Below are 18,403 nucleotides of genomic sequence, written 5' to 3'. Positions count from 1 at the left end.
GTTAACTCACGCAAGTATAAATTTCCAAATTTTACACGTGATTAAGTGACGCTTGCTGAAAAACAACAAACTTCTTCATCATGATTGTGTTCAATTGGGACGATGCCACACAAACTTATTTCTTCCGGTCCTCTTTATTGGTGGAATCCAAATGTTTACAAATAGTTTATTGATGGGAGCAATAAATACAATTGTGTTGTGCTCAATGTAGATGGGAGCTGTTTGGGGTCTCCTACTCGAGCTGGTTATGGGGGCATTATCCGGAACTCTGCTGGTTTTTATATCTCAGGATTCGCAGGTTATCTTGCAACAACCTCTGACATATTGTTTGCAGAACTTTCTGCTATGCATCGCGGCCTCATGTTGGTTGTGGAGACAGGCGTTGAGGAATTGGTTTTTTACTCCGACTATGCTCACCGTTAAACTAGTTACCGAACAGGCTTCCAAATACCATGCCTACGCTGTTTTAATTCAAGACATCAAAGACATCATATCAACAAGAAACTTCTCCATTCACCATTGTTTAAGAGAAGGGAACCAATGTGCAGATTTCTTTGCAAAGATAGGAGCCACTTCCAATGAAGAGTTTACTTCTTATGTTACTCCACCCGAAGACCTTATTCCTTTAATCAGGAACGACGCCATGGGAACTTATTTCCCTAGGGCTTAGTTCATTTTTTTTTTCCTCTTCAGTTGTTTCTTTTGTCTATTTTAGCATTGTAACCAAAAAAAATATTGGTATCCGGTGAAAAATGTTTTTTTTTTAATATAGCTTTTATGTTAATAATCCTATATTAAGATAAATTATCTTTGATTAAAATTTAAGAGTTAAATATGTTATTCTTCTTTATAAAATTAACAAGTATATTTTTCCACCCAATAAAATAATCACACTTTTTAGTTCCCAGATAATGATTGTGCAAGCAATTACAATTCTAGTTGTTAAATCAACGCATTTTTTAAAAGACTTTTTTGCAGACATACATGTTTAGAATATTATAGAATGTTCGTTCACAAAATTTGATTTCTATATTCAGATATTTGTTACGTTAAACTTAATCATTTGGACTTTATAAAATATTATAGAAATTATTATTAATTAATTTTTTTAAGAAGCCAAACTAGCTCAATGAAATTAACATCGAGGATAATTGAATCTAAGATCTAAAGATGAGCACAGTTCAAGATCTCCCGAACACCAAGTTAGGCTAAATGGGTTGAAAATTATTAATTAATTAAAATGATATTGAAATAATTTTAAAACTTAAAAAAAAAAAAAAAAAAAAAAATTGCAAGGTGAATACCTAACCAATTTTTATCTCCTAGACAAATATCTTTCCAAGACAGAAGTGAAAATTATGTGTTGCAAAACCTTACCATGGGTCAGTTTCCTGTTGTTGTTGTTGAAGTTTCTGTTGTTGGGCATTCAGTTTGTCTATTTTCTATTGCAACTTGTTCATTACGTATCCTTATCTGATCATCGATGAGTTGTCTTCTGAAACACAAAAATGGCATAATGGCGCAGAAATGTGAAACTAAAGTCTCAAAATAAGGTTGTGTATATACAAATTATCTCACCATTCGTAGTTATTTATATCATTGGATGATTCCTAGTTGTTACTCTACAATTAGATTATACCTATGTACTGTCTTATTCATACATATATAGCCGCCTAATTTGACGTTTCATTAATGGTTAATTTTATACTCCATCCGTTCCTTTTTAATTGTCGCTTTTAGATTTTTTATACAAACCAAGACACCAAATGCATTTTACTACTTTTGATACAACAATTTTTCTTTTTCTTATAATAACCTTCCTCATTTAATATCTCATTTCATATATTTCTCTCTCTACAATAAATAATCAAGGGTAATAATGCCAAAACAACATTTAATGTTGTATTGAACTTTGAAAGTGACAGTTAATTAGAAACTAAAAATTTCTGCAGAAGTGACAATTAAAAAGGAACGGAGGTAGTATTAAATAAGATTGTAATATTCTTTGTTGAAAACATTTTTAAATTGAAAGCAGCTTACCTCCATAATCATCCAAACAACTATTGCCAATAATATTTTCGTTGGTAAACAATATTTTATTTGGTAGCCAATGCATGAGTTGTTTCTCGTGCATGAACTTGCTTCGTTCTTTTAATACTCGTTGGTACAAGGTGACGCTTAACATGGTGACGTTTACTGAAGATAGCACGTTTGCAGAAAAATCATGAGAGGAGTTGGGTAGCTCAATAAGTTTGAGTTAAAAGATTAAAAGAGTTGAGGATTTAAAGATACGGATTTCAAATCATGATGAAAGAAAAAAAAACACTAACATAATAATAAACATATTTAACATTTGTCATTAATAAATAAATAATAACAATAATGAGAAAGTTCTTCGAAAGAAATTTTGCGGATGTATTCACCAAATCATTACCTAGATCAAGGTTCAATCAATGTTTTGACTTGATCAAATTTGTTGAACAATAATTCGTTGATGTAGAGGGCAGTAAACTGGTTGATGGTTAAATTTGCATCACCACTAATTTAGAGTCAAGGTGGAGAAATGTTAAAATTGGCTTAAAATTTGGTGATGAAGGTTCGTCGAAAATCGCATCTTGATTAGTTACAATCTAGTGTGACTTGAGTGTTGGAAGATTGGTTTGGCTCGTCATAAATCATGGCGTGATTGTTGATCGATCAGGTTGGCAACGGTAATGTGTGCTAGTTAAAGATTATGACGCGATCCATGGCACGATATGGCCTGAGTATTGGGGTACTATATAAGCCTTTATTCATCATTTTTTTTAGTGGCTTCAAGAGAAAGAATATTGAAAAACTAGATGAGAGAACTTTTAAGGAACTTAGAGTCTAAAAGTTGAGTGTTTTTAGGTGAGATTCTTGGGTCGGGAAACATTTCTCAAACACCTTGGGTAGTGAAAATCTCATTTGGGAAATGATAAAAAAGCTCTCTCTTTAGAATTAATTGCGGGTTTGAGTGACTTGAAAAATAGGATAGAAATTAAGGTTTGTTATTTGAAAGTTTGGAATCTTGTAAATTCTTTGTATCACTTTAGAAAAAATATTTGTCCTAAATTGTATGTCACTTTAGAATACCAATGAAACATTAATGTTATTTTTCCTATTATATCCTTAACTATTTATTACTCTTTCTTTTTTCAATTCTTTCATTTATCTTTCCCATATCATTTATGAAGGATAATTTTGTAAAAAAACTCATAATATTTCTTTCCCACACAATATTAATTACATTTCTTAATATGTGTGAAATGTCCAAAACGTCGTACAATTTGGGACGGAGGGAGTATAACACACGACTATCATATCATTAGATCACATAAATTTAGTTTTTCATTTACATGATGGCTTCGTATCCTATTTCAGAACCAGAAGTAGAAACTGAAAACACAAATGAACCAAATTGGCTTGAACTTCCAAGAGATGTGACAACCAACATTTTCCGAAGGCTTAATACCTTCGACGTAGTTACAAGTGTATGTCAAGTGTGCCCTCTATGGTGGAATATATGTAAAGATCCTTTCATGTGGCGCTCCATTCGAATGACCGATACCTGCTCTAATCGCGCTTATATGGAAAAGATTTGTCACAACGCAGTTGGGAGGAGTTGTGGTCAGCTAGAAACTTCCATTATTAGAAGAGCTTGAGATTGCATTTAACCAACATTTGTCTAATAAGGATTCACTTGAAGTTGTTGGCCAATATTGCCCTCTTTTGAAATCATTGAAATATGAAAAGATCACCGACGAAGATGATGATTTTGATATCGAAGATGAGGCATTTGCATTTTCTGTTGCTGAAACAATGTCTGGATTACGCCGTCTTAAAATTTCATCTAATGTACTAACCACTGATGGGGTTCTTGCCATTCTTGATGGGTGTCCTCTTCTTGAGTGTCTTGACATACAAGAATGCCGTTATTTGTTTTTGAGTTTTAGTTTGGAGAAAATGTGCCATGAAAGAATCAAAGAATATTTTAGACTTCCAGATTTTTATGCGTTCTGTGCTTCTGATGATGATTATTATGAAGACCTTCTACCGGAAAATTGGAATGGATCTGTTTATGGGGACCATAATTTGTCCATGATGTTAAAACATGACTGAAAATTCCGACGGTGATCCTTGAAAATTATGATGTGTTCTTTCTTTTTTCAATGTTACTTGTATTCCCCCTCCCCTAAATGTTTTACTCATATGTTGTTGGCATATGCTTTATTAATGTAATAGATTATCTTTGTTTGAAAGCTTAACTCTTAACTGCACTTTCCACCCACCTAATTTCTAAAATCTTTGTTTGAAAGCTTAATCTTTGTTTGTAAGCAATAAGCTTATATTTAGGAATAATTTTTAGTCAAATGAATATTTATATTTAGGGACGGATGAAGTATTAAATTTGTTTACAATTAGTGCTGTTATTTTTCAAGATAACAATTAATATATTTTAGACAAATTCATATTGTTCAACTACATGCTAGATTACCCTATTTAATGACATCCTTTCAAGCAATGCTAATTTGGTACCAAAAACACTTCTCCAAAATCACATAACTGAAACATAAAATTTCTGACCAGAATGATAAGAATAATTGAGTGACATTATGACCGCCAAGCAAAACAAAAACAATGAGATTAGTTGTGCAAATGACAACGAGAATGGCGAGAGCGACAACTCAAATGGCGACAACCCAAAATCAGTGAGAGCGACTACAAGAAAGATAGCAAGAATACAATGAGACTATTTGAGACAGTTAAAAAATTGAAGAGAAAGTGCAAGAATAAAATTGTCTTGGAGATATATTTGTCTCAATTTTTGGGGTGTTTCCAAAGAGAAAATGAAAAGGCAGTGATACTTTCAAATGATCAAAGAACGTTTCCTTCCTTTTCTAACGGAGCTTAATAAAATCTAACAACAGGGGAGGTTTTTGGTAAATAGTAGGGGTGTTGGTTTCCTTCCTGCTATTATTTCAATGACACCAACAATATAACAAAAAATCTAAATTTTTATATTTTTAATGACCCCAACAACAATCATCTATACTATATATAACTAGCGAAAAGAGCGCTAACGTTTGAAAATTATGAATCGTGTTTTTTTTTATGAAATTTTGATTTTGATTAAAATTAAATCTAAATGTTTGTTGCTTTCAACTTATATAACAAAGCAAACTAACCATGATTATCTTTTTTTGATAGTAAAAGAGGGCTTGCGCCAAAAAACGAAAAAACACTAACGAGTTACATGAATATTCTTAGGCATGCAAGTCCCATAAATGTCATAAAAAAGGAGACTTAAGATCCCACTAGGAGGAGTCTCCTTAACATGAATGTTAAAAGAGTGAAGCTAAAATTAGCCAACCAATCAGCACTTCTATTTCCCTCCCAGGTATGATTGAAATGCTCCCGCCGGTTCAACTTTAAACTTTGGTTGCCATGATTATCTATTTCAATGACATCAACAACAATCTTTATTATAGGAAATTATATTTAAGGGTATAATTGGGATAATAAAGAAGTAAGTATAAAGAAAACCACCTCTTTCATGTCTTTTGGGCTGGATTTTTCTCTTTCCAAAAATACCCTCAATTTTCAATACAAATAACACATATAACAAATATATAAGAATAAATTTAAATATTAAAATAAAAGTGTAACAAATACAAATGTAACTTTTTTCCTTTATGTTTTAAAAAATATAACAACTTAGATTAGTGTCTATACTTACTTTTTCATCATCCCAATTATACCCTTAAACAACAATTTTTTCTATAATAAAAATTGTTGTTGGTGTCATTAAAAAATAAGAATTTAGATTATATTTTTTTTTGTTATATTGTTGGTTTCATTTGAATAAATAAACATTATTTAGAATGAAAATAATTGAAATAAATAATCATGGTTTTTTCTAAAGTGATAAATAATCATGGTTAGTTTGATTTGTTCTAATTTGAAAGCAAAAAACATTTATATTTTTACTTTTAATCAAAATTAAAATTTCATAAAAAACACCGTTCATAATTTTTAAACATTAGCGCAATAGTCCTCGTGAACTTATATCAGTTGGTATGGGTAATGCATAATATATGAAGGTCCGGGGTTCAAACCCCGGCCACCAAAAAAAAAACATTAGCGCAATAAAAAAGAGCGGAAATATATTATAAAAAATGTTGTTTTAGGGTATAATTAGGGTAATGAAAAAGTTACCCGAAAATCATATATTTTATTTATATATAGTATAAATTTATAGTATAGATATAATCGATCTAGTTTGCTACCCTTTTTAAAAACATAAAGGAAAAAAAAAATTGACATATATTCATATTGTGTTTGTCCTTCAATTAGAATATTTTATTTACTATTTTATCCTTTAATAATATTATTTTATTTTAAATTTTAATTAAAAAATTTTAATACAATTAAGAAAAAACGCAATAGATGTGCATATTTCAAATTTCAAATTCAAGTGACATTTGGAAACTGTATTTACCTAAAAAGAAGGTAACAAAACGGATAGGCATTAAGAAAAAAAGATATAATGTTTTTTTATGTAATCCGTATATATTCTCTATCTGCTTGATGCTATAGTTACACCACTATATATATATATATATCGTGGGATTGCGATTCAGATTTTTTTTTGTGATTTACATTCAGGTTGTGGCAGTTACATACATATGGCAAAGTATTATGGGAATTGTTTGGTTGTTGATTGGACTCTTATAGATATTGATACGATGTTTAATGAAGTTATCGGTGATGTCGTTAAGCAAACGTTGGACCCTTTTATGAGTAATATTGTGCAGCATGTACTGGAGTTTGGTAGAGATGATCAAAGGTTGAAGATTGTTCGTAAGTTGACTCAACACCCGGATCAGCTAGTTGAAGCCTCGTTAGACTCATACGGGTAATTAATATTTTTATATGCATATATACATATTCTCTAGCTCAACTAAAACACTACTCTTTACTCTTTTGTTTCCGTGAGCATAGCTCAGTTGACAGAGTCAATACATTATATTTGCAAGGTCGGGGTTCAAACTTCGAACACCGCACAAAAAAACACTACTTTTTTTATCCCTATGAACTTAGCTCAGTTGCTAGAGATAATATCATGATGCACAATTGTAATTCTTAGAAATCGTAGTTACTCTCAACACGACCCAATAAAACCCGCTTGTGAGGTGATAAACACATGTCCAGGTTATCTTTTGTCCACATTCAATGTGAGACTTGGTACGTGAACATAAATGGTGGGTGATACGACAACGGAAATCTGATAGCATATGACCTAATAGATGTTAACTAAGGGCTCTAGTATCATATAAGAAATCGTGGTTATACATAACATATCCCCGCTATAAAGTATAAACACGTCTCTAGATCATCTTTTATTCGATGTGAGACTTTTAATGGTAACTACCATATAAAATTGTTTTTCTCTCAATATTTGATATTTGAGTAGAATTAATTCTAATTTAAAGTTATAATAAAATATAATTTTTTGAAAGTTTTGATTTTGGGTTTTTGTCCCTATGATTTGTAGCCTCTAATTACTTTTAGACATGTGAACTTAAGTTTGACATGTTTTTACGTATATTTGGATATATGTTATGGGATATATGTTTAAGATATTTTTGTTATTTTAGTCTCCAAAATTTGTTTAAGATATTTTTACCTGAATATCTTCAAATATAAACCACGCTCAACTAATTTATAAGTAATTACCCATATTTACATGACTCATTCATTTATTATTTTATTCCGTTTTTGGAGATTTTTGTACATCGAATTAATGGCATTGTAAATTTTTCAGCACAAAATGTGTTCAGAAGCTGATTTCTACCCACAATTCAAAGAAGGAAATTGCATTGGTGAGTTATTCATTACTATCTGGTTTTCTGTATCTAGTTATGGATCTGGATGGAAATCAAGTCCTACAACGTTGCTTGTCATGTTGGAGTGTTGAAGATAATGAGGTATACTACTTCTTTCTATTTTGTTTCTTTTTTTTTTTTTTATTTTAATTAAGAAAGAAAATTGAAAGTGGATTTACGTATTTAACTAAGTCTTTGTTTGGGAGTTTGAGGAGAGGAAAGGGCTTGGGGAATATATGGGAAAATAGGGAAAACTCTCATATTTTTTATAAGAGCATTTTTTTTAAGAGAATGATAAATTAATATTTATAATTATTATATTTTTAATTTTAAGAATATTATAACAACATATATTAATTTTGAAGAATTTTTATAAATTATCTAATTTTCTGTCTAATACAATTTTTTTAGTTCTCCAAATTAAAGTAATTTGGTATTTTTTTCCACTTGCTTGTTCTTTCACTCCAAAACTTTTCATTTTTTTCCACCTGATCCTTTAAAGTATTATTTATAAAGTAATTTTCTCTATGGCAGTTTATATATGATGCTGCAACCAGATTCTGTTATGCTGTTGCTACTGATGAACATGGCTGCTGTTTGCTTCAACGCTGCATTGAATTCTCCAACGGAAACAGTCAACAAAAGCTGGTTAAAGAAATTTGCAAATATGCCTTTCACCTAGCTCAACATGAATATGGGTAATTACTTATAATTTCTTACCTACATGTTTGTGTGTATGTGTCTTCATGAAAAACTCTAGTCTTAAAGAAATTAGGCTAAAATATGGTTTTAGTCCCTGCAAATATGCTTCATTTTGGTTTTAGTTCCTGTAAAAAAAAAAAATTGTTTTTGATCCTTGCAAAATTTTTTGTTTTTGAAAATAGTCCCTGACCCCACTTTTGTGATGATTTGCATACGTGACACATTATAACTGAACTAATTTTATAGTTTTTGGTCCCTGCAAAATATTTTGTTTTTAAAAAAGGTCCTTGCAAAATTTTTTGTTTTTGAAAATAGTCCCTCCCAGGGACTAAAACCATAAAATTATTTTCAAAAACAAAAAATTTTGCAGGGACCAGAAACAATATTTTTTTTTACAGGGACTAAAACCATAATTTAGCCAAGAAATTAATAGGTAGTAAAAAATTTATCAACATGGCAAACAATTTTACAAGTACTTATGTCAATAGATAATCACAATCAAACTAATCCAAACAAACCCTAATATATATTTGATACTTATTGGCATATTCTTGAAGGATAGTAGTAATATGGAACTGGTTATTTTAGATTTTGGTTTTATTTTTTATTCATTTTTATTCTAAATTTCGATGCTAGCTACATGAAGATAACATATCCAATTGTTTTTCAGAAATCATATTGTTCAGTACATTATACAGATGCAGAATCCAAGTGCCATAGCAGAACTTACTGCTCAGTTCAATGGGAAATATGTACAACTCTCCATGCAAAAATTTAGTATCCATGTGGTTGAAAAGTGCCTCGAACATATTGTAGAGACTAGAGCAAGGATTGTCCAAGAATTTCTTGCTGTTCCTTATTTTGAGAACCTGCTGCAAGACCCATATGCCAACTATGTCGTTCAATGCGCTCTAAAGTTTACCGAGGTATATACTTTTCACAATCGCATGCGCGCGCACACACAACACGTTCACGCTTTTTCACATACTCTTTAGCAGTAGGGATGGGAATAGGCCAGGCCGGCCTACAAGGGCCTACGGCCTAGCCTACGACAGGCCAGGCCAGGCCAGACTTTTTTCATAAATAGAGAAGGCTCAGGCTCAGGCCTTGCAAAGCCTAGCTCGGCCTTAGCCTATTCCCACCCCTAGCGGATCAAGATTCTTATTAGTCATTTCAGAATTGTGATGCATCTTCTTATCTTTTTTATTTTGATACAGGGATCTTTGCATGAATCTTTGGTTGAAACAGTTCGATCCCACAAAATCTTGCACACAGGTCCATATTGTAGGTTGTTAGAAGAGTTTCTGCTCACGAACGCTCCTTCAAGACACTATTTGTCGTTGTTCCATATCGGCTTTCTCCTAATTTTATCCAATTTGTTTTCTAAGCCTAGCATCGCAAAAACACAAAACCCTATTAGCCTACTACTTCTACTAGTATATGTTGTTATGTAATGTGTGTTCATAATCTGAGCAAAATATGTCATAAACAAGTTTCCTACTTGCCTCTCATTTTTCCGTTGGAGCAAGAATCTGAAAGAATAGAAGACTATGTTTAGTTTTCTCTGTGTTTATTATGTTGTTGCATTTTGTATTGTTTAACTTGTGGATGTGTTGTGTGATACATCCAATACATACAATGGTATATATTGTTATGAAAATTTGTAGATTGTGTACTTTTTCTTCAAGTTCTTGTTAGCAAAATAATTTTGTTAATTTTTTTGGATAATGTACTCTTTGGATTCTAGATGATGATGATATATTCTCTAATTATGAAACTTAATGAATCATACCCCATTCTAATAGAAGATGGTTGTAGTGTGGCTATTTATACCTGGTGTATTTGTTATTGTTCCGTGCGTTCTAATGTGTGCCTTACCCCTAAATCAGCTTAATAAAATATAGATGTTTAAAAAAATAAATCATTTTAAAATTAATTCATTTACTTTTTTAATTAAATTTCGTTTTTAATTAAAATGAATACCAAGAAACTTTTTCGTCGGAGGGTTTTGATGTTTTAAATTTTAAAATATTTAGCGCTTTTTTAGAAATTTGAAATTTTAAAACACAGGAAAATAATTATAATTTTTTAAATATATGTCAGCCACAACAGGCGCGCCAGTCTGTGTTTCAGCCGTCACGTCTTAATTCCAAGGACATGTTTGAATTTCAGTGATTTTTTGTAATAGTGCCTCCGGTCACTATTATAAGCAAAAATATACCTTTTAAGTTCATTCAATAAATGATAAATGTGGTCTATTAAATAGACAACATATATCATTTATTGAATGAACCTAAAAAAATAAAATTTTATTTATAATAGTGACAGGAGGAGGGTGTATATCTCTAAAATCTAAAGAAAACGTGGCAAGTGTTAGAGCTCTATAAGCTCAAAAGTTACATGATGAAAGCCTGGATGATCATAAAATTTATGAAGTATTAGTTTATGAAGAGTTGACATTTTTGACAAAGAGAATTCAACATCTCTACGAACAAAAGAGACAATTTCCCATAAGAAAATCTTATCCCTCTAGAGTATCAAACATCAAATAAATAAGTATGATCCAAAGGTTTACGTCAACTGCCACAAACCATGACACTTCAAAGCTGATTGTATAGAATACCTGAAGGAAAATATTAAGGAGGAGGAAAGGATAAGGATCAACATCCAACCCTCAGGAATTTTAGACAACCTGCTGGTGTACAACATCTTCAGCTGCGAGGAACAATGCAATGTTTCCCGCGACGGATCCTCATCGATCAATGTGCTTCCTATAACATAATCTTTACCAACTTGCTCAATATGATTGGTCTGACGGATGAAGACTTGTATATATAAAGGTTGTCACCCTGAAGCTTTCAACGAGTCATGTTCACATGTAGAACCTATGTTACTCGATAAAGATGATGATGGCGACGAGCCCTACCTTTGGAGGTTAGGAAGAAGATATGGCGACTCGTTCCCAATGGAGAATTCATCAAAATACTGATGTGTGATGACCCCCCGAAGGTTTTCTAGATTGGGGATCATATGCTAAATGATATAATGCAATAGTTAACATAATGCCTACCGGAGAACGCAAACCTATTCATGTGGACTGCGGAAAATGTTAGAGATAGATCCACATACAGAAGGCCACAAGTTGGAAGTAAACAAACAAACACTCATTGTGGTACAAAAAAGAGAAAAGAAGTCTCCGGAAAAGGTCGAAGCAATTAGCAAAGCAATGACACACCACTTGATGGTGAAATTCAAGACTGTAGCCAACTACATAACTTCACTGTTAAAGGTCGTGCTTGTTAAAAAAAAATCCAACAATAAGTGGAGTTTAAGGTCCACTATTCAGATCTCAACAAAGCATGTCCCAAAGATGCATACCCTCTTCCCAATATAGACAAGATGATAGACAATTCCTCTAGGTTCAAGCTACCCTTGTTCCTCGATGAATATTCAAAGTACAACCAAATTCTTATACATTCCTTTTACCTAAGACAAAACATCTTTCATGACCACCTTAGAGAACTTCTGCTAGAAAGTGATGCCCTTCTTCCTAAAGAATGGTGAGGAAACATTCTAAAGAATCATGAATAATGTGTTTGAAGGTCAAATTAGAAAAATGCAAGAACTCTACATTGATGATCATGAATAATGTGTTTGAAGGTTAAATTAGAAAAATGCTACAAAGTGATGCCTTAGCATTTTTGTCGGCATTTAAAAAACTCATAACATATTTAGTGGCCTGGCCGATAGTTTTTTGGAACAACATCCCCTCAAGCATGTATTGTTTCGCCCAGATCTAGCCGGACGAATGACAAAATGTGCCTTTGAGCTATTAAAGTTTGACATAAGATATGGTGATGTGAGAACCAGTATAATCTCATAGATGGGTCGTATATACTGATGGATCGTCCTAGAAAATTGAGAATGTATTGAAATCCAATTGTTCCCTAGCTTCAAATTTATGGCCACCAACAAGAAATCTAAATATGAAGCATGCTTGGCGGGACTCTGGCTCATAATGGAATTTGGAGCTGAAGAGATATTGCTTAGGTCCGACTCGCAAGTAGTAATCTCCAAGATCAATAGAGAATACAAAGCCAAGGTCACAATGATGCAAAAATACTCTCTTTAGTGAATAAAACTACCAAAATGTTACGGACCGTAAAGTTCAAACATATTCCCCGAGAAAAAAAATTGAAGGAAGATTAGTTGTCCAAGCAATCGAACTCCATGAAGAAGGGTCGAAACAAAACGATCATCCACAAAACATTGTCCAAGCCCATCATAGAGGTATTGGAAATTAGAACCCAAACTGCCACCAGTTGGTTGACCCCGTTGGTAGAATATCTTCGGGACGATAAATTACTCGCAAACTAGAATAAGGCTTCCCACATTAGACGCACGGTCTGTTCTTTTTATTTAATCAAAGGATGACTATAGCGAAGAGAGGTGCTCCAGATCGCTGCTTAAAAGATGACAAAGGAAGAGGGAACAATGTCCTTAAAGAGATACAATGAGAAATAGTTGGACGAGATTTAAAGGCACACACACTATCAAGGAAGTCTTATAGGGCCGGGTATTACTGGCCTACTGTGAGCGCGAATGATAAGGAGCATCTTAAGATGTGTGACAAGTGAGTACCCCCGATGGAACTCAACACTGTGTCATCCCGGCGACAACTCTTGTTCGACTGAAATTCTAAATGTGTAGAAGCAAAGCCAATTTTCAAGATTACGGGGTCCAACATCCTCAAGCTCTTTAAAAAGAACATGCTTGCAAGGTTCAACGTACCAATACCCCTTTCAACAAGACACATGTAAAAAATATATGAATCCAAGAACTCATGGAAGATGTGCAAGTCAATAACCATTTCTCCTCAGTCGAGCACCCCCATCCATACCAACGAATAAGCGAAGTCAACCAACAGGGTACTACTCTAGGGTCTCATGAGAAGGCTGAACGAAGTGAACAATAACTATCCAGAACAACTTTTCTTCACCTCCTTTGGGCCTATTCATTCGACAATAAGGGAATTGTAAAGAACTAATATTTATTTTATAAAATAATTTGAAAGGTGAGTCGCATTCATTTATTATAAGGGTGGCGAAACTATATATATATATATATATATATGATGAGGTACTATACAATTACATGAGAAATGGGTGGCAACTGCCCATCTGCCCTTATTTATGGATGTACCCCGGTCCGTCCCTGCCAATGAAACACATTAATGGGTCATGAACAGTCTACCAACACAAATCCAAACCATAATAAAAAATAAAAAATAAATCACATTGAAAGATGATACTCTCTCCGTTTCATAATACTTGTCCATTTTAGAGAATAAGTTTGTTTCACAATACTTATCACTTTCAAGTTTCAATGCAACATTAATTATTGTCTTGTCAATAATACCCTTGCATATTTATTGTAGAGATAGAGAAAAATAAAATGAAATAATAAATGATTAAGGGTATTATAGAAAACACACACATATTTTCATCAAAAATAACAAAATTTATTTGATTTCTTGGTTAGTGCAATTTCTCCAAAATGGACATGTATTTTGAAACGGAGGGAGTACAAAGCAAAATAAGTGTAATTTGTTACAATATGATGAAAATTTATATTATAGTAGTAGTTGTTATATTTTTGGCATCAATGAAAAAAATAAAATATGTATATTAGAACTTTTAATCAAAATCAAATAATATTTATACCTACACTTTTATTCAAAAAAAAAAATTGCATAAAAACTACTTCCTCCGTCTCATATATTAGATACTAATTTATTTGACAATGTGCACTATTGACCTAACATACTTTGACCATATTTTTCTACTAATATACACCCTCCGGTCACTATAAACAAAAATTTACATTTTACATTCAATCAATTAATGATGTATATGGTCTTTATTATAGATCAAATACATCATTTAATGAATGAATCTAAAATGTTCACTTTTGCTTATATTAGCGACCGAATGGTGTACAAAGATAAATAATATCATATAAGATGTTGCTAGATTCGTCTCGAAGAATATTTTTAAAATTTTAAATTTTCATAATTTTTTATAATAGATAATTAAATATAGTATTAAGGATAAAAAATATGCATTGGTACTAGTGACAGAGTCAACTGTGTCAATTCTTTCCATTTTAAAAGCGTACAACCCAACAAACCATCAAATTTCATATAGAACAATGGAACTGCCATTCCCGGTAGGCCATTGGACGGCTATGCATGAATAAGTTAATAGGAAATCCAAAAAATTTAGTAGCAATCAGCAAAATATGTAACAAAACAATAGTATATATATACTGCAATAAATAATTTATTCCCACATATTTTATGAGTGTGTGTATATATATACACGGGTCATTTTTTAGAAGCATTAGTTTCATATTTATGAGCCAAAATGTGCTTCAGAATGAGAAAGGAACTCACAAGAGAAGAGTTAAAAGAGAAAGAAAAACGGGATAAAGCTAAGTTGAAGGAAAAGGAAAAGTTAGAAGAGGAAAAGAAAGCTAAGAAGAAAGAAAGGAAAAAGAAAGAGGAGAGGCAAAGAAAGGAAGAGGAGGAGAGAAAGGAGAATATAATACTAGCACAAGAGGAAGTGATAAGAAAACTAGAAAAGGAAAGAAAAAAATATGAAGAGTTGAAAAGAAAAGAAAAGAAAAGAAAAGGAAAATAATCTTGAAAACAAGAACAAGCGAAGATATCGTGAGTACTCCATGGATAAATCATCTATATTTTTCTTTGACTAGATAATATTTTTTTAGGGGAACTGTTTGACTAGATATTTTTGTTATTTTGTTTTTTTAGAGAAATTTTTTTCCTTATTTTTGGCTCCAATAGTTCAAAATAATTGCAAGATTAATGGGACAACCCTTCCGTAGATTTGGTGTTTCAAAAATCTCTTGAAACATACACCCTCCGGTCACTAATATAAGCAAAAGTTTGATTTTTAGATTCATTCATTAAATAACGTATATAGTCTATAATAAAGACTACATACGTTCATTTAATGAATGAATCTAAAAATCAAATTTTTGCTTATATTAGTGACCGGAGGGTGTAGTTAACGCGTTGAGGTTCATCGTATTTAGCGATAAGGAAACAAAAGTGTTGATTGACTTGCTATTTTTCGTCTTACCGTAAATTTTTGATATTTTATTGTTTTAGAGATTCCTCTTAACGAGGTCAATAGTTTCCTCTTTGATAAAATTTTCTAGGGTTTACATGTCTTAAAATGTTCGTTTAGTTGATTAGTTGTTTAGTTATTTTCTTCCACGTTTTTTTCCTTCATTTGTACCAACAAAAAAAAATTGGTTCAATAGTGAGCAATTTGAATAGTAAATACATAAAATCTTAACTTCAAACCTGTAATCTCTATTCTACGAAAATAAAAATTCTAACGAATTAATTTAATTGCAGTCCATGTTTTATAATTTTATAATTGTAATTTTTTGAACATGGCTTTTTGTTTATTTTATTGATCATAGTCCAGCTCCCAAATTTAATGGTGGAGTTTTAATGTTGTATAGTGAATGAAAAGATTAATTGTGGGAGATAATCTGGACACCCTTTGATGCATGGCCGACCTACCGTTTTATTTAGGTCCAAAGCAATTTTTTATTTTTTTCGAAAGAAGGTCCAAAGCAAATTGTGAAGTGAGGTTTTTTTTTTTTAAAGAAATAATAATAATAATCATAATAATAAACACACACCTTCCTCCCCAAAAAAAAAAATCTTAATTAGCAGAGATGTTGATACTCATGTATTTGTCTTTTCTCTTTTTTTTTTTTTTTTTTTTTTACACTAACGAATGTAAATTGTAAAGGGTATCTATATAAAATTTTGATTTTGCTTAAAATTACGAGTACAAATTAATATTTGTAAATTTTAAATGTAACAAACCTTGTGTAATAAAAATGTAACAAACCATGTTTATCATTTTGAAAGACAACAATAATTTAACAAATAAAATATAACTATTTACCTTTTCCAATAACACCATCAATATAACACTAATATAATAAAAAAGTTAGTCCAAAATCTATATCCCCTTTATATAAAACATAGATAATATTTTTCCCATTGAAGTTGGATAGTTCTATTTTAATGGAATTTAATTTTTTTTAATTAAATTTAAAATAATATAATTTTTTGACTAAAAATAAAGGATATTCATTTATTCAAATTGATAGAGTACATCGATTGATACAATACAAATTCGCTAAAAATAAAAGGTATGGATCTGCGAACAAACTCACAATGTTCATCTTAATAGAATAAAATGACAAAGTACATAAGCCTACAAATATGATTGTATTCAAGTCTTCATAATAGTCATGCCTTCGAATCTGCAACATTGACGACGCCAAAGTCATCGATTGAATCTGCACTGGATCGGAACTGATCTGACAATTTGAACTGGGCAAACACTTGAACAAGACGGGAAAGACAAACAATGTCGCACAAAGACGACAACGAAAAAAACGTCACACTATGACAATGGAATCACTAAATAGATGTAAAAAATTGTTGAACAAAAATGGGTTTTGCACATGTCTCTGAAGTTTTGATGATAATAAAGCATAAAAGAACAATTAGATATGTTAATGTGTGTTCAAGAATGCAGAATCATATTGAAGGTGAGAAAAACATAGAGGGGTTGAATTGTGTTAGCTTTTTCTTCTTTTTAAAACTAATTAAGTTCAGTGTTCAGTGTCTGATAGAGCTCAGATTCTTGAACAAAGTTCAGAGTCTTATCCAACGGATAATGTAAAGAGAGAGAGAGAAGAGAAAGACACAAAACAATTATACAGATTCCTTCCACAATCCGGAAGTAGTCATGTTCCCCTTGCAATTATAAAGGTTTTTGATGCCAGAATTAGCAACCTTCGTGACAATAGGGAGCAAAAGGTGATCTGGAAAATCATCCATGATGAGCGTTAAGTGAGATGTTTGGATTAGGAGAAGAAATGGGAATTTTATGGGCCAAAAGAGTTTCCCCCCAGGTCCGTGGTTATCATGGTTTATGTGATATTTGTAGGCATCGAAAGACGCACATTTCATTTTTGGAGATTCGGGAATAGGAATCCTGAGGGAAACACGCCATAATTACAAAAGCTGGTCTGAGGATGGAAAAGTCCTTAAAAAGTCGTGCGATATCCAGGAAGAAGTAAGAGAGTGCCACTAATGCTTTAACTGATGAAGTAGTGGCCCACATAATCGTGAAATCGTGACCACCATGACGTTATGCTTATTCAAAAATGCCAATCTTCTCCTTCTAAAAATGTTTTCTATCGAAAATGGCATTTTTATGGGGCATTTTGTTAAACGTTTCCTAGTGGGAAAACGGGTCGCAAATCATTTATATAAATTCTACAACACTCAAACTATCGGCGCATAGGGAAACAAGTTATATAGAATGTATGTAAATTGATTAGTCGGACCACTTTACTTTTATGCAATGCATTTTACCTTTCCTTTAAGTTTATGCGTTTAAACTTTTACCTTTATGCATGTCTTTTCAAACCTGTCGAGAGACAATGCCCTTTTTAAACTCTAAAACCCGTCTTGCTCTCTAAGTAACCTGCGTGCATTTCGTGGCCTTTTTCAAACTGTTTTTTCTCAAAACCTTTGGACAACATGTCCTGGGATTTCTAGTTCGGTCCCTCTTGTAATAATCAGAACTAGCCCGTAGTTTGTCGAAAACACCGGTAAGCAGGGTGGTTAAACTATTTTGAGATGTTGAATGGACCAACTTACACCAACCTGG

General features: G+C 32.1%; 1 protein-coding gene across 1 annotated transcript; it reads left to right on the top strand.

The window, feature by feature from the left end:
- Window positions 1–6,707: 6,707 nt before the first annotated feature.
- Window positions 6,708–17,821, top strand: LOC11433032 (putative pumilio homolog 8, chloroplastic). Its single transcript, XM_039834709.1, has 6 exons — window positions 6,708–6,937; window positions 7,847–8,009; window positions 8,442–8,605; window positions 9,280–9,535; window positions 17,341–17,544; window positions 17,675–17,821. The coding sequence occupies exons 1-6, from the start codon at window positions 6,708–6,710 to the stop codon at window positions 17,819–17,821; spliced, it is 1,164 nt and encodes a 387-aa protein (XP_039690643.1).
- The last annotated feature ends 582 nt before the right edge of the window (window positions 17,822–18,403 follow it).

This window comes from Medicago truncatula, chromosome 5, assembly GCF_003473485.1.
Source record: "Medicago truncatula cultivar Jemalong A17 chromosome 5, MtrunA17r5.0-ANR, whole genome shotgun sequence".
Taxonomy (NCBI): Eukaryota; Viridiplantae; Streptophyta; class Magnoliopsida; order Fabales; family Fabaceae; genus Medicago; species Medicago truncatula.
Note: the sequence above shows the minus strand (reverse complement) of the source record. Positions and strands in the feature narration are given on the sequence as shown.

Excerpts from the sequence above, each read along its gene's own strand:
- LOC11433032 (XM_039834709.1), top strand. The coding sequence starts at position 6,708 with ATGGCAAAGTATTATGGGAATTGTTTGGTTGTTGATTGGACTCTTATA. Across the intron at positions 9,536-17,340 it reads GCGCTCTAAAGTTTACCGAG|TGTTCAGTGTCTGATAGAGC; the intron begins GTATATACTTTT and ends AATTAAGTTCAG. Across the intron at positions 17,545-17,674 it reads GTGACAATAGGGAGCAAAAG|GCATCGAAAGACGCACATTT; the intron begins GTGATCTGGAAA and ends TGATATTTGTAG.